The following is a 14,149-nucleotide window of genomic DNA, read 5'->3' as shown; positions in this document are numbered from 1 at the left end:
GGAGGCCTAGGAGCTCGGAAAATCGCACGGGACCCAGGCCACCAAGCAAGAGGGTGTCTTGATACATGTGAAGCTGGAACCTGACCCCAGCCCATGGCCTACAGCAGGGCCTGAAAGGTCAAGACATATAGCTTGTACCAGGTGAGGAGGGCATATGTCCATTAAGACCAGACTACACACTACAGTCCTGCCCTAATCTGCAGTGCACAAGAGGTACACAGATACTTGAAACTGGAGCTCTCAGAGCCTCGGATGAATCCAACAAACACTGTCCCAGTATGCCAAGGCCCTAGGTGCTTCCTACAAGCAGCCATTTTCCTTCATGGTTCCTGGAGAGGGGGGATTCCCCCTTCAACTCTGAGCTCTGTACTGGTCCCAGTACCCACCCTGGGACAGGCTCAACCCTCTGCCATTTCCTAAGTCTCATTTGTGGCTCTGGCTCCAGCTTAGCACATATGAGGAAGCAGCCATCCACTGAGGTGGCCATCTATCACTGTGGCTGTCAGGAGGACAGCGCTGTCTTCTCCAAAGCAGAGAATCAACGTGCCAGAGCTAATGATAATGAATGGCCAGTGCGCACGCATCAGTGCCTAGGCCTGGTTCTCCCGAGGGGAGCTGGGTCTGGTGGAGGACTTCAATACAGCTTTGTCCTTCACTACCTCATTGCCCTCCCAGGACACAGGGCCAGAGGTCCTGCCTGAAGCTGAGTCCTAGGGGGTTGGGGTGGGAGACTGACAAGGCAACAGGAGCCAGAGCTCAGAAGCAAGAGGCGTCCTGGCTTTAAAACAGGTACAAGTGATTGCCCGTTATTCTTTAACCAATAGGACTAACTACCTGCAAAATGGGGGTGAGGGCGCACATTCGGACACAGGAAAAGAGCTTGAAGGGTGGGGGGCATCAGTGCTACCCTGAGAAGCTGCTGCATCTTACAGATGGCTGAGGGGCAGGGTCTTGTTTTGTTTTGTTTTTAAAGTCTAAAATTTCAAGTTACACTGGGCTCAACCCGAGTGCCACTAAGTGTTAATCTTGAGCAGCTTGCTGTACCGCCTTTAAAAATGGAGAAGCTAGAAGGCTGGCCACATGGGTCAGCAGGCAGGTGCAAGCCTCAGAACCCACGTCAAGGTGGAAGGAGAGAGAGGATCTCAACGGCTCACCACGGCGCATGTTCTGCCTTCCCTTCTATGTCTCCTCCCCTCCCCCAGACAGACACCCCCCCCCCCCCGGATAATAAAGTTAAATGGAGGTGCTGGGGGTTGGTGCCGGGCGGAAGGAAGCAGCCAGTGTTCCAGTGCAGTGGCGACTGGCATGGGCAGGGACTGACTGACAGCAGTCACTGAGAAGGTCATCCCTTTATCATGGCACAGCCTTCCTTTTCCATGCTGAGGTGTGGCTCCCAACACCAGCATGTGCGGTACACTTTCTGTGCTCAAAGGAGGAGACTGGGCTCACTTTGGTGACTTTCCAGCTGGTCTAGGAGCTGCAGGAGCTTCCTGAACACCCAACACTGGCTATTCTGAGAGGCTCTGGAGGGCAGGGGACTGGGATATTGGGGACTCAGGTGCAGGCAGCTCACACCTGCTCTAAAGATCCTTGGCGCTTCTTCTTGCCTCATCTAGGGTAGTTAAAGCTATACAAGGTAAGTGTCTTCCACTGTGTGTGTGTGTGTGTGTGTGTGTGTGTGTGTGTGCGCGTGCGCGCGCGCGCATGTGCGCGTTTGCACTCTCCACAGATTCTTTGATGTCTGAGTTGCTCTGGCTGTCACTCATCTATCTGAGGGGCCAGAGGTCTCCTGTGTGTTTCCTAGGAAAACAAGATAAGCGTGGGAGATGCCTGATGTACTTTGGAGTTCTGGGTGAGACTTTTCCCAAGACTACATGACCTGCCTCTGCTGACCTTTCCTGTAACAACTCACTCTGAACACTCTGAACACTCTGAACACTCACGGCTGAACTGAGCAGCCGAGTTCCTAGTATGAAGCAGGAGTTCTGGCCTCATCATCCTTCAGTTTCCCCCCCTCGGTGCACACAGGTGGAGCCTGGGAAACACAGTCTCCATTTTTCATCCCTGAGTTGTCAGGGCAGCTTGGTTAGTGACTGTGGGGACGGAAGAGTCAGGAGCCTGGCTGTGAGCCAGCTAATCTCCTCCTGAAGATTGAAACATAAAGCTTCGGGCACTGTCGCCCTCCCCACCGAAGGCTGCCTTGTCTTCCCTCCAGAGCGGCCTGTGCAGATGGACTGAGGAGGAGAGGAGAATGAGGAAGACTGGGAGAGGTGACAGCCTGAAGGAGCATCAGTTCCTTCTCTTTGCTGACCACATGTGCCTTCCCCTGCCTTGGGAGTGTCCATTAGCGGTCCCACCAACCCTCTGGGTGGATCAGCAGTTCATGTCTGGTGGGTAGGTCTGCAGGTGGCCGAGACACATGCAGATCAGAGCTGCTAACAAGTGGACCTGTTGAGATGGGAGGCTGGAAGAGAATGGCTTCCTTCTCTTGGTACCTAGCACAGCGTTCTGCTTGGTCTTGACTGATGCTGGTCAAGGGTACAATTGCCAGCTGGCTCTTCTGTAGGAATGGTTGGTGGCATGTCTGCTTCACCCCAATGGCCCGTCCACAGAAACCCCAAGTTCCTCTCTACACATTGATCTCTTCCTGTGCACAGAGAATGTCTAGGAAACTCAGAGTACAATGAAGACCACCAAGGACTTGTTGGGTTCCCTCTACTTGTGGAGTAGCCACCAAGAGTCCTAGAGAGTGGCCACTGGGCAGGACAGTGTTAGCACAAGGAGGCTGGCTGCATGCAGATGGGTCAAGGCTTTTCCTGGGCTCCTGAGTAGCGGCAGTTGAGGGGCAGCACAGGAATTCAAAGGCTACTTGGCAACAGTGGACAACAGATGGCCCAGGCTTACAAGACCCCTGACTGCTGCCTGAGACAGATCAGAGCAGCCCCACCGGGAGACTCTCCATGGAGCCACCACAGACCTGGGGACAGGTGGAAACCAGAAAGCCCCCCCCCCCCGTTCCCAGATGGAGGTCTCTTCTTGGGGACCTGTGGCCTTGTTTGCCACCACTGCCTAGTTGCACCCTGCCTGCTGGCTTAGAAAACAAATCTGGGGCACTTGTAGGGGGTGGGGTGGGAGAGCAGGACTGAGCAACTTCCCCAGGCAGAACAGTCCTAGCTCATCTACGGATGCCTGGCGAGGATGGTGTCTGACCCACTTTGAGGGGAGCGGGGAGCTGGAGACCAGGAGGCGTCAGTTCTGAATACACAAGCAGAGGGGAGGAAGCCCTCTGGGTCCGTGACAGCCCAGAGGAGGGCGGTGGTGCTCCACAGCGGCCTTTATTAGAAAGAATTGCGTTTTTAATAACACCGACGGGGTGCCCTGCACTGAGCCAGCTGTTGGGAGCTGAAGTGGGAGCATCTGTGCAGGAGCCAGTGTGGGTGGGTAATGGGATTGAAGTCATAATGCTGTTGTGGCCCCTTCAGCCCTAGCGCTCCTGTGGAGCAGCCAGCTGGATATTCAGGGAGGGAGCCACCAACAGGTCCAAGTCTTGTTGCTTAGGGCTCAGGACAGCAGGCTGGGTTGCTGGACCCGTGGGAGGGAAGGGTGGTACCTCCTCAGCTGGCAACATGTCCCTTGGCCACCTGCTGCTCACAGAGGGCTGGGACTAAAGATAAGTCCCCATACCCGAATAACATGAGAGTCTGCTCATCTCTCTCAGGTGGCGCTAGCAAGTAGAGGCTGGGGTGCGGGGACTGCAGCTGGGCGTGGGGGAGGGGGTAGAAGAGACTGCCTTGCTGATACTGGGCATCATAGATTGTTTCTTTGGACACGGCTGAAGTAATGTCCTTGACCTCACAGCCAGTCCCAAGGAAGGTTCATTCTGAGGACAGCTGACAGTGAAGGCCATGAGGGCTGAGCGGGTGCCAGGCACGGGTCTAATAAGCACCTTCTATCCATCTCACTCCACCTTCACAGCCCTCATCGAGGCAGGTCTTCCTTGCCACGGCACACAAGAGGGTCCCAGAGGACGGAAGCTTGGTCTGTGCACAGTGGGAGAGGATGCCATTGGGCCCCTTTAGGGAGCGAGGCCAGAAGGTGCAGGGACAACCAGCAGCTGTGGCACCCAGGTAAGGTGCAGTGCTCACGCAGCAGAGGTCTCCTTGTCCTTGTGCACTCAGAGGCATTTATTATCCAAGTGCACTCAGGGCTGAAGTGATGGCTCGGCAGCTAAGAGCGCTTGTTGCTCTTTGCAGAGGACCCAGGTTTGATTCCTAGCATCCACAACGACGACGGCTAACAACTGCCTGATACTCCAGTTTCAGGGGATCTGATGCCTTCTTCTGACCCTCTGGCACGAGGCACTCATGTAGTATGCATACATATACATGCAGGTAGAGCACTCATACACATAGAAAAAAATCCAGTCTGGCACGAAAAACGAATCCACGTTGGCATCTGTCACCTATATTCTGACACTTTCCCTGGACAACTGGCTATTTGCAAAGGCCATCTAAGTCTTCAAATCCCACTGTGCGACGACAAGGGGACTTAGCAACTAATGAAGCGAGGGAAGGGCAGAGGCAGGGCCTGCGCTCCTGGGCGCAGCTCTGGGGGCCTGTGATCGACCCCAGCTTCATTTCAACAGATGGCAGAACAAATTCCTAATTAAGTGAGAGAAACTTTCCGGCTCAGCACATTTATTCACGATTTTCCGGTCCCTTTGGTGCCCATTCTTCCCTCTTGTCTTCTGGAACCCGACCCAGCTTACTGCCTCCTCAGCTCCCTGCTCAGCTCTTGAAAAGGGACAGCCCTCATTTGGGGAGAGGGGAGAGAGAGGGTGTGTGTTGGCAAAGTGTGGGAAGGAGGGAGGTTAAAAAGGGAGGGGAATAGGGTGGGAAGAGAGAGGGGTAGAGGGAGGGCAGGAGGGTCTTGTGGGGGCCGGTCACACAGCTGCTTCTCAGAGGCAAAATGACAACTTGGCAGAGGCTCCCGAGGGCTTCTGAGATTACTGCCCAAGCGGAGTTCTAGAACTGCCTGGGGGTGAGCTTGGCCCAGAGGAGGGACACCCTTGCATCCCAGGCCTTAGCTGGGCAGGCTGAGGTCCCTTCCATGAACAGGGCCTGTCTAGTGCGGCTCTGGGGACTTCCGTTGCTTAGTCCTCCTCAGAGCAAGACCTTGAGTCAGGTAGGGGAAAATGCCTGCTTCTAGTTGAGGAGAGAACCGTCCTGGCAGTTCCTCTGCCCCAGCTGGGAGCTTAACCATGCTCACCATGGTTTAGTTTACTTAACTGCAATTTTCCTTTTCCTGGGCGGCTCTGTCACTGGGAGTCCCAGCTTTTTAAGTCCAAAGGTCTGAGTCTCTCACAGTGAAAAATGACTGCCTTGTGCCCTGTCACCAACAGCAGTGTGCCTGGGAGACTCCTGACATTTGATTATCTCTCAACTCCGAGGGAGAAGAGAGGCAAATGGTCGCAAAGACAATGTCAAGACAGCAGCATCTCTGCTCAGGCTCCCACAGCTGTCACAGACCCTCAAGACCACTGTCTCCTGCTCTGTAGCACACAGGGGCTGCTTGGAGGCCCCAGGAGTATCAGGGTAGAGTTGGGGGCTCTTCTGCCCTGTAAGAGGCAAGATGGCAGTTCCCATAGAGGAACAGTGCCTTTGAGTCAGGAACTTGCTTATATACCTGATGCTGGCCTTGAACTTTCTTCCCACTCTATTTTTTGTTTCTGTTTTTGTTTTGTTTTATTGGAGACAGGGTTTCACTGTGTAGCCCTGGCTGTCCTGGAACTCACTCTGTAGAGCAGGCTGGCCTCCAACTCAGAGATCCACCTGCCTTCTCTGCCTCCCGAGTGCTGGGATTAAAGGTGTGTGCCACCACCACCCAGCCTTACTTTGTTTCTTTAAGATTAAGTTTTGAAGTTTTGGTTGTGGGCTCTAGCCTTCAATGACTAAGCCCCCTCTCCACACCTGTTTTTATTATTTTAAGTTATTATATTTTATAATATATTTTATTATATCAAGTTTGTGTGTATGCGTGCGTGTGCATATCTGCCTGCATGTGGGTATGTATGTGTATCTCTGCACATGCAGGCAGGTGTCAGCGGGGCAGATACACCAGAGTGCCCTGGAGCTGGAGCTACAGGCAGCTGTAAACCACCACAGGTGCTAGGAGCATGCACTGGTCCCTGTGAACGTTGGTGAAAGTGTGTGAACGAGTCAGAGGATGACCCTGGGGGTCAGTCTTCATCTCCGCCTTGTTTTAAGACAGACTCTTCTGTCTGTTGCTGCACACACCCTGAGTTTCTGGAGACTCTGTGTCTAGCCCCCGTCTTCCCATAAGAACTGGGATCCCAGACCCCTGTGCTACTGTGTCCAGCTTTTATGTGGGTTCTGGGGAGCCAAACTCAGGCTTGTATGGCAAGTGCTTTTTATCTACCGAGCCATCTCCCTAACATACCCAGGCGTCTGGCTGGATTTCAGGGGAGGGCAGAATGGAAAGGAAGCAAAGGCAGGTTAGTGGGAGCATTCCAAGATCTGGGGCTTGCGGGCATCAGGAGTTCTGCTGTAATTCTGACCCAATCCTAGCACTTGCAAGGAACATTTACTTACTGTTAACCTCTTCATTTCCCTTTCACAAGCTTTCCTTCCTTCTACCTCTTTTGTTCTTTTTGACAGAATCTCATGTAGCTTAAACTGGTTTTTCTATGCATTTGCGGCTGGTCTTGAATTCCTGATTCTCCTGCCTCCTCCTCCTAAGTGTGGTGATTATAATGTGTGCCACCACATGCCCCAGGCTTCTGTCTTTAGATGGACACTCCGTCAAAACTACAGAAGCTAACTCTCAGCATTAGGACTGCTGTCTTCTTACGGGCTGATACAGGAGTCCATCACGCTGGCCAAAGCACTTGCTGCTGACTCCCTCCTGCTCGGCCCTCAGTGTTGTCCCAGCATGGGAAGAAATGAGAAGGGGCTCAGCTTCAGACCAGAGCTTAGAGAACCCCTTCCCAGGCCAAGGACAGGCAAGCACCAGCAGGACTAGCTGCAGGGAGTGAAAGGAACTATGCAAGACAGACAGGTAGCTGGGGGACAGAAAGCATTCCTCTCCAAACCCCGCCCACAACAGCAACAACAGAAGCAGCAGCAACAGCATCAACAACAACAAAACAGCAACAGCAACAACAATAGCAACCACAGTAACAACAGCATCAGCAACAACAACAAGAGCAGCAACAACACCCTGGAGCTCTCACACATACCACATAAGCCAAGATATAAGAGAGGAGAAACGGATTGCATTCTGGCCCCCGCTAACCTTGACTTCTAGGTAACAAGGCTTCTGGGGCTCCTGGATTAGAGAGGTGTTGGGGGGCTGGCCCCCATGCTGCGGAATGTGCTCTAGTTTCTTGGGAGGATGACTGGCCTTCCCACTGTGGAAGTCAGGACTCCTTTGGTTCCTCTACTGTGCTGAGGGAGCCAGGGCTGGGAGAATGTCCTAGAACTAGCAGAACTTCTGGACATACTTCCTGTGAATGGCCCTCAGCAGAATCATCATCCTTATGGGTGGGGTACCACATGGAACCAGCAGTAGCAACAGCAGCACCTGCGGCCCTGGTTCTGATGGGGGTAAAGGAGGCTGAGGAGGACAACCAGGAAGAAGGAGCCCAATTCAAACTTCTCTAGAAACTCTGGGCCAGGAGGTGGGGTGCAGACAGGTCCCACATAGCCGGAGCTGGCCTGGAATTAATTCACTTTGTAGCTGGATGTGACCTTGAACTTGGGGTTCTCCTATCTCTATCTCCTGAGTACTTGAGGGCTAAACCTGGGCTTCATGCATACCAGACAAGCACTCCACTAAATGACATGCCCGCTCCATCCCTTCTTAGCCTTTATAGTGGGAAAGTCAGATGCACAACAGATAGCCAGAGGAAAGGCAATGGCAGCCCCACAGCTGATTGCTCTCAGTCCTGCTGCACCAGCGGCTGGCTCCTTCCCGGAGGTGGCTGGCCGGATGATATGGTGGAAGTGAACACACTGGCTATTAACCCAGGTTGAGGGGGAAGATCCCTAACATCTACCAGAGGGCAGAAGTGTTGGTTATCAGTTAGTCAGAAGTCACTATAGACGGCGTGCATATCTTTTCACACTCCGGCGGTCCAAGACTCAAGGCTCAGAAGTAGCTGCTACCATGATCCACTGGGTTTTTATGACTATGCCACACATTATACCCGATTAGGCGGAATGGTATTCCTGTCCCTTCCACGGGGCACAGCGCAACCTAGTATGGTCATGTGAAGGAGGCTGGACCAGAATTAGCAGTTCAGGTCCTAGCCCAGTTCCATCCATTCAATGTGACCTGAAAAAAGCCACTCACTTTTTTGGTACTAAATTTCCCCAGCAGTAAAAGGCCGACAGAGCACCTGCCTCCTCCTCGCCCTCTGGAAAGGTCAGAGGTCCAGGCAGGCCGATTGAGCCACTGCCACATCCCAGCTGGGAATTTGCCTGGCTTCTCTGCAGAGGTGGGGGGAGGGACCAGGGAGAAGCGTAGAGAACTGGGAGATTTCTTAGACTCACCAATCCATCTCATCAGAGAGGTCAAGATCTGCAGATACTTTGTCTTCTGGACATCGAAGAAGGTGAAAGGACCAAGGAGGAGGGTGAAGACGGCCTGGGGATGAAAAGAGCAATGAGGTGGTGTGCAGAGGCGGACACACAGAGCCGGCTGTGAGGGGACTGAGCCTCACACACAGCTGAGGCATGGCAGAAACACAGGTGAACACCTGGACAAACTGACAGAGCCTCCCCAGGCCCACCAGCATCGCTGAAGATGAATACCAAGGATGATGGCCGGATAGGGGAGTGAGAGCCTCACTTCTCCGCTACTCATGCTTCCTGGATGTCACCGCCACTTCTAGGCAAGGTCCAGGCTAAATCCTGGGCCCTCCACCCAATCCACTCTGCAGACTTCACCAGGTACCGATGAGGGGCCTCAGGCCCAGCAGTGTGCCACACTGAGTGCCGCTCAGGGATGAAACACCAGTGAGATGACCCAGAAGGAATACCAGACAGGCCCTCACCATCACAGGGAAAAGAGGACAGAGGGGACAGGGGACGAGAGGGCTCTGATAGGCACAAGCAGTTGAGTGGATAAAGATGTCATCTTTCAACAAGGAGGAGAAGCCAGAGGACGAGAGCCAGGGCTGCTGGGGCCACTTACGGAAATGTCCTGAACTGACAGCAAAGGCCTAGAGGGACTGGGACGGGGAAGCAGCTCAGTTGGTAGAGTGCTTGCCCTGGGTTCAGTCCCCAGCCCTGCGTAAACAAAGCGTGGTGGCACATGCCCACTATTCCAGGCCTGTTGCTCCAGCACTCTGAGGGGAAAGGAGGAGGACTGGAAGGTCAAGGTCATCCTCATCTACATAGGAGAGCTGGAGTTAAAACGCCAGGGCGAGAGGTGAACTGCTCCGGGACCTGGTGCCTGCGGTACTGGCCCACTTTGTTTTCTTTTCTTTGGAGACCAAGGGAAAATGCTTAACTTAAAAAAAAAAAAAAAAAAATGAACCTTGCTTTAGACTGCTGGCCTGTGAGGTATGTGACTGGTTTACAAAAAGTAATTGGGGGGTGGGGGGGAGATACGGTGGTATTTCAGAGGGGGAAGGGCTGGCTCTCCATGCCAAACTGGCTGCTCAGGATGCAGAGGGATTCAAAGCTGCTTGGTGGAGTTAAGACAGTACCATTTTCAATCTGCCACTCGGAAGCAGGGGAAACATTAGCCCTTATTAACATTTACACTGTGCCATTTCATCACGCTGATGTTAATGACACTCACCAGAGATGCAGCATACGGTGCTGCCGCTCGGAGCCTGAGGAACTTCGGTTGGAAGGGGCCTACCGTGGGGAGCTGGGCTCTGGCCCTATGGGTGGGGTGACTCCATCACAGCTGCCAAGAAGGGGGCAGATGATGAGACAGTCTCTGTGACAGGCAGGAGGGAGCTCCTCGGAGGAGGGGGGAAGCCTGCTCCACCCCCTCCACAAGGAGGGCAGGAAGTGGAGGAAGTTGTGACCTCTTATCCAAGTCCATTATCACTGTGAGAATGAATGACAGAAGAATTCCAGAGCTGCCTAAGAAAGGCTCTAATTAGCCAGGGTGGGTGAAGGCTCCCTGGCAGTCACTGGGGATGGGAGATTTCTGGAGAGGTCTTTCTGCTGGGGACTTCAAAACCAGCCTTGCTTCTCTGCAGGAAAAGGGAGGAGGGAGATAGAGAAGCATTTGTCTAGGCCTGGGTGACAGTGGAAGACAGAGGAAGAGACTCTCTGGAAAGGCAAAGGCAGGTGTTGTGTAGCTCAGGCAGGAATGCTGGACCACTGTAAAACACTCACAACAGCTACCACGCCTGGCCAAGCCTGGCCATATGCAGCGCCATCACTAAGTCATTTAGGAAAATTACCACTCAGGAAAACTTTCCATTGATGAATTTCTCTTTTGAAGCAGAGAGTAGCGGCTGACAGGGTGAAGCATAAACACAAAATGTGTCCGAATGATTTTGGTCTATTGGGAACCAGGCTCTTGGTATGCATGGGGGTTGGGCAAGTCAGCTCTGACATGTAATGTTTCCAGCTGCAAACGTGGTGTCCAGCTGAAAAAGCCAAAAGTCTTGGGGTGGCTCCTGTCGAAGGTCAGATGTCATAGTGCATCAGGCCTGAGTTTTAGAATGTTCTATTGCATAAAAACATGGTGGTAGTGGAGTCATTCTCGAGGACAGCTAAGAATCCTGCTGCTGTAATCGCCCAGGGTCACCCTCCAGAAGCCCTTGCACAGAAGCCTCACCTATCTTCCTCATTCTCAGTGCATACTTGTAAAGACCCCAGGACATGGGATTCTGCATTTTGTGAAACCCTATGCATGGAATCCTAGGTACAGTGAGGGTCCCTGGGGCCAACTGGGTGACAGAGAGTCAGGATGAGGGCCTACCTGCTTAGTGTTCCGTATTTAGGCCAGACACCAGGTCTGTCCTGGTAAGGGCCCTGGTGGGACTGAGCTCCACTGGTGACAATGACAGCTGGACAGTGGCTGTACTTCCTTTTGATATTCAGGAACAGACCAGTCTCACTGCTGAGGAAGTTCAGGGCCCACTGAGTTGTAGACAGCGCACACAGACTGCCAAACAGCAGGCCCTGCTCCGGGTGTAAGCTCACTCAACAGGAGGAAGCCCAGACGCAGCAGCAGGACCTGGAGCTGGGGCTAATGAAGGAACAGGTGTCCTTTGCAAATTAGCTCAAGCCAGAACTAAGCAACGGCAGGAGTGGGCATCCAGAGTGAGAGAGGATGGCAGTGGAAGGGAGAGGAGAGAGGTTTTCTGGGGTCTAGCAGCGCCCACTGAGTGATCACCAGCTAGAGGAGGTATGCTCTCTTTCCCTTTTACGGAAAGACGGGAGAGAAAGCCAAGAGACAGCCTATCCTCTTGGGTCTTCCAGTCTAGCCCATGTGACATTATAAATTAGCCGGCTCCTGAGCAAATGCCATTGATCAGTTCCAACTCAGTCTCTGTTCAAGGACTCTTGTCGCCCCCTTCATTACAGAGCAGGGACACTGGTCACGGCAGCCAAATGTGTTTCTTTAAAAAAAGAAAGAAAAAGAACCAGCAATGCTTTGATTTCTAATGAAATCTTCAAGCTGGTTTCTGGGAATAAAGTCTGAGACAGACCGGGAGGGGGCAAACGGGGCCACTCAAATCTCTCTTTCTGGGTCAGTGAGTTTTGCTGCGTACCAAAGGCCGCACAGTGGCCTTGCTGGAGCCTTGACGGACACGAGGCAGCTCCTGTTCCCAAGGCACTGCAGGCAGCACCAGCCGCTGCTTTTTTAGAATGTTCTGGAGTCGACTGCTTCTCAGGGCTGTCTGCCTTCCTGTGTCCCCCAGACAGATGACATTCACCCCTGCTGCTCAGGTGCCACGTGTCCAGCCATCTCCAACCTCCAAACTCTTCCTTGCCTCAAGCGCTAGATATCCGTGGTTGCCATAGCAAGTCCACCAAACAAGTAGCTCCAAGCCAGAGTCTCTCCAAGGCCAGGGGTCCCAGAGAGAGCTCATCAAGGCTCCCAATGGTGCCCCTGTACGACAAAGCCACACCCAGCACACAAATCATACAGTGGCCAGAAGCTGAATTTCTCCAACCTGTGTTAGCAGTGAGCCCCACAGAGTGGGAAATAGAGAGCTCCTGGCCCGCACCCCAGCCTCTGTCCCCTGAAAACAGGCCAGGGACTAGAAGACCCTGGGGCAGGCACTGGCAGCCTTACACGGGTTGGGTGGGCTCGCCCCTTCCCCCAGATAACATGCAGTTTTGCTGAGGCCAGGAAGTGCCAAGGCTTCAGCTTCTGAATTAGTGGTTCTCAACCTTCCCAATGCAGTGACCCCTTAATACAGTTCCTCATGTTGTGGTGACCCCAATCATAAAATTATTTTCATTGCTACTTCATAACTATACTTTCACTACTGTTATGAATAACAACAGTAAATATCTGTGTTTTCTGATGGTATATGTGACCCCTGTGAAAGGGTCATTTGACTCCCTAAAAGGGTCACGACCCACAGGTTGAGAACCACAATTCTAACCGGCACCTCCATTCCTTCTGTCAGTGATCTGCCTCAGGTGCCAGCTCCAGTGCAGGGGAAAACAATACTGTGCTATTGACAAGCGGGTCTTTAAATTAAGAAAGATGCTGAGGCTGGGCCACGTTCACCCTGGGTCTGGTCCTACTACTCCGCATGTGTTGAAGAAAAGGCTCCAGTTTCACTCAATCCTGTCTTGTACAAAATGGTACTGGGACAGGCCAGGCATGCTGTCTGCTGTTTAGAAGGGGGTACACGAGTGACAGTCTACATGGTAGCACCAAGAAAAGTGGGGTAACATCGACTCTCCCTGTCCCCAAATCTTCCTGGCCAGACAAACAAGACAGAAACATGTATTTGGTGCAAATCACAAATTAACTCTTCCATAAGAGGTTGCAAAATCTCAGGTCCCACAGCCAGACAGGAATCTACCACAGCCTCAACCTCAGTCCCTGCTTTTCATCACTCCACTTTTATCAAAGTCACCCTGTGATGACGTCACCCCTCAAGGCCATAGGCCCCTTTCACATCTGCAAAGCACCGGCATGTGTAGCTTCCTAACATCCTCATCTGCAAGGTCATCAGAGCAGGCAGGGATCCTGCATCATACTGAGGATACAGAGGGACTGGAGAGGTTCAGGGTTAGAGGAAGAAAGTTGCAGAGTAACAGACATCCCCAGACACAGCCCAGCTTTTTCTGCTAACCCAGCTCACGGCGTCCATCTCACAGGAGGCTGTTTCCTTCTGCCCTCGAATGTCCCCCACCAAGCTAATTTCCACCCTTACGGCTCTGCCCTCTGGACCCTCCTGGTTGGCAGAGAATCTCCCTTCTCGGGCCCCACCTTTAATGCTCATTCAAATGCCAGCCTCTGCAGTTACTTCAGGCTTCTCTAAGGGCTCGTGACTGAAATCGCTGGTGCAGGGGTGGTACCACATGACTTCTGCCCTGCAGGGAGCAGGGAGGGCGCCTGCATCCCCAGCGGGAGGGTCAGCATGCTGAGGGCACGGACTGCATCCGTGCTTGTCCCAGCATCTAGAGAAGACTTTGCACACTTGTCACCAGCAAGCATGAGCGAGTCTGTGGACCATGATGCCCTTGGTGAAATGCCTGGGGACAAGGTCTCACCATTGTGTCGGGGAAGAGGCAGCCCTAGCTTTGCTGATTTGCTTTGTGGTTCCCCCCTGCCCTCCCTGCCATAGCCAGGCAGCTACGCAGAAGCACACCTGCTCTGCTGAAAAGCAATCACCACGTTGGGAGAAAATCTCTCTCCAAAAACAATTTGGAGGGCTGAGAGGTGTGACTCAATGGTAGAGTGCTTGCCTAGCACATTCAAGGTCCTGGTTCCATCCAAGAACTGAGGGAGAAGGAAGGGTATGAAGGAGAGGAGCCTGGCACTCGACCCCTGCCATCGGCAGCGCTGCACGCCCCCTCCCACACCCCACCAAAGGATCCTTCTGGACTAGAACTCCATGGTGACTCTGCGATGGTCCCCAGAAGAGGTGACACCTCAGAAGAACTCTAAAGAACTAAAGGCCTGCAGA

General features: G+C 53.1%; 1 protein-coding gene across 2 annotated transcripts in view; it reads right to left on the bottom strand.

Annotated features, from left to right (window-relative positions):
• Positions 1–14,149, bottom strand: part of Tmem104 (transmembrane protein 104) — a 56,910-nt gene that overhangs the window by 9,890 nt on the left and 32,871 nt on the right. For both annotated transcript variants that reach the window (XM_055592565.1, XM_055592566.1), the window contains exon 9: positions 8,574–8,667. In XM_055592565.1, coding sequence (XP_055448540.1) covers positions 8,574–8,667 — 94 coding nt within the window. The remainder of the gene's footprint in view (positions 1–8,573; positions 8,668–14,149) is intronic.

The sequence above is a fragment of the Psammomys obesus genome, unplaced genomic scaffold, assembly GCF_907164565.1.
Source record: "Psammomys obesus unplaced genomic scaffold, mPsaObe1.curated_primary_1811, whole genome shotgun sequence".
Lineage (NCBI taxonomy): Eukaryota > Metazoa > Chordata > Mammalia > Rodentia > Muridae > Psammomys > Psammomys obesus.
The sequence above is the reverse complement of the archived record's forward strand: the minus strand, read 5'-3'. Positions and strand labels throughout refer to the sequence as shown.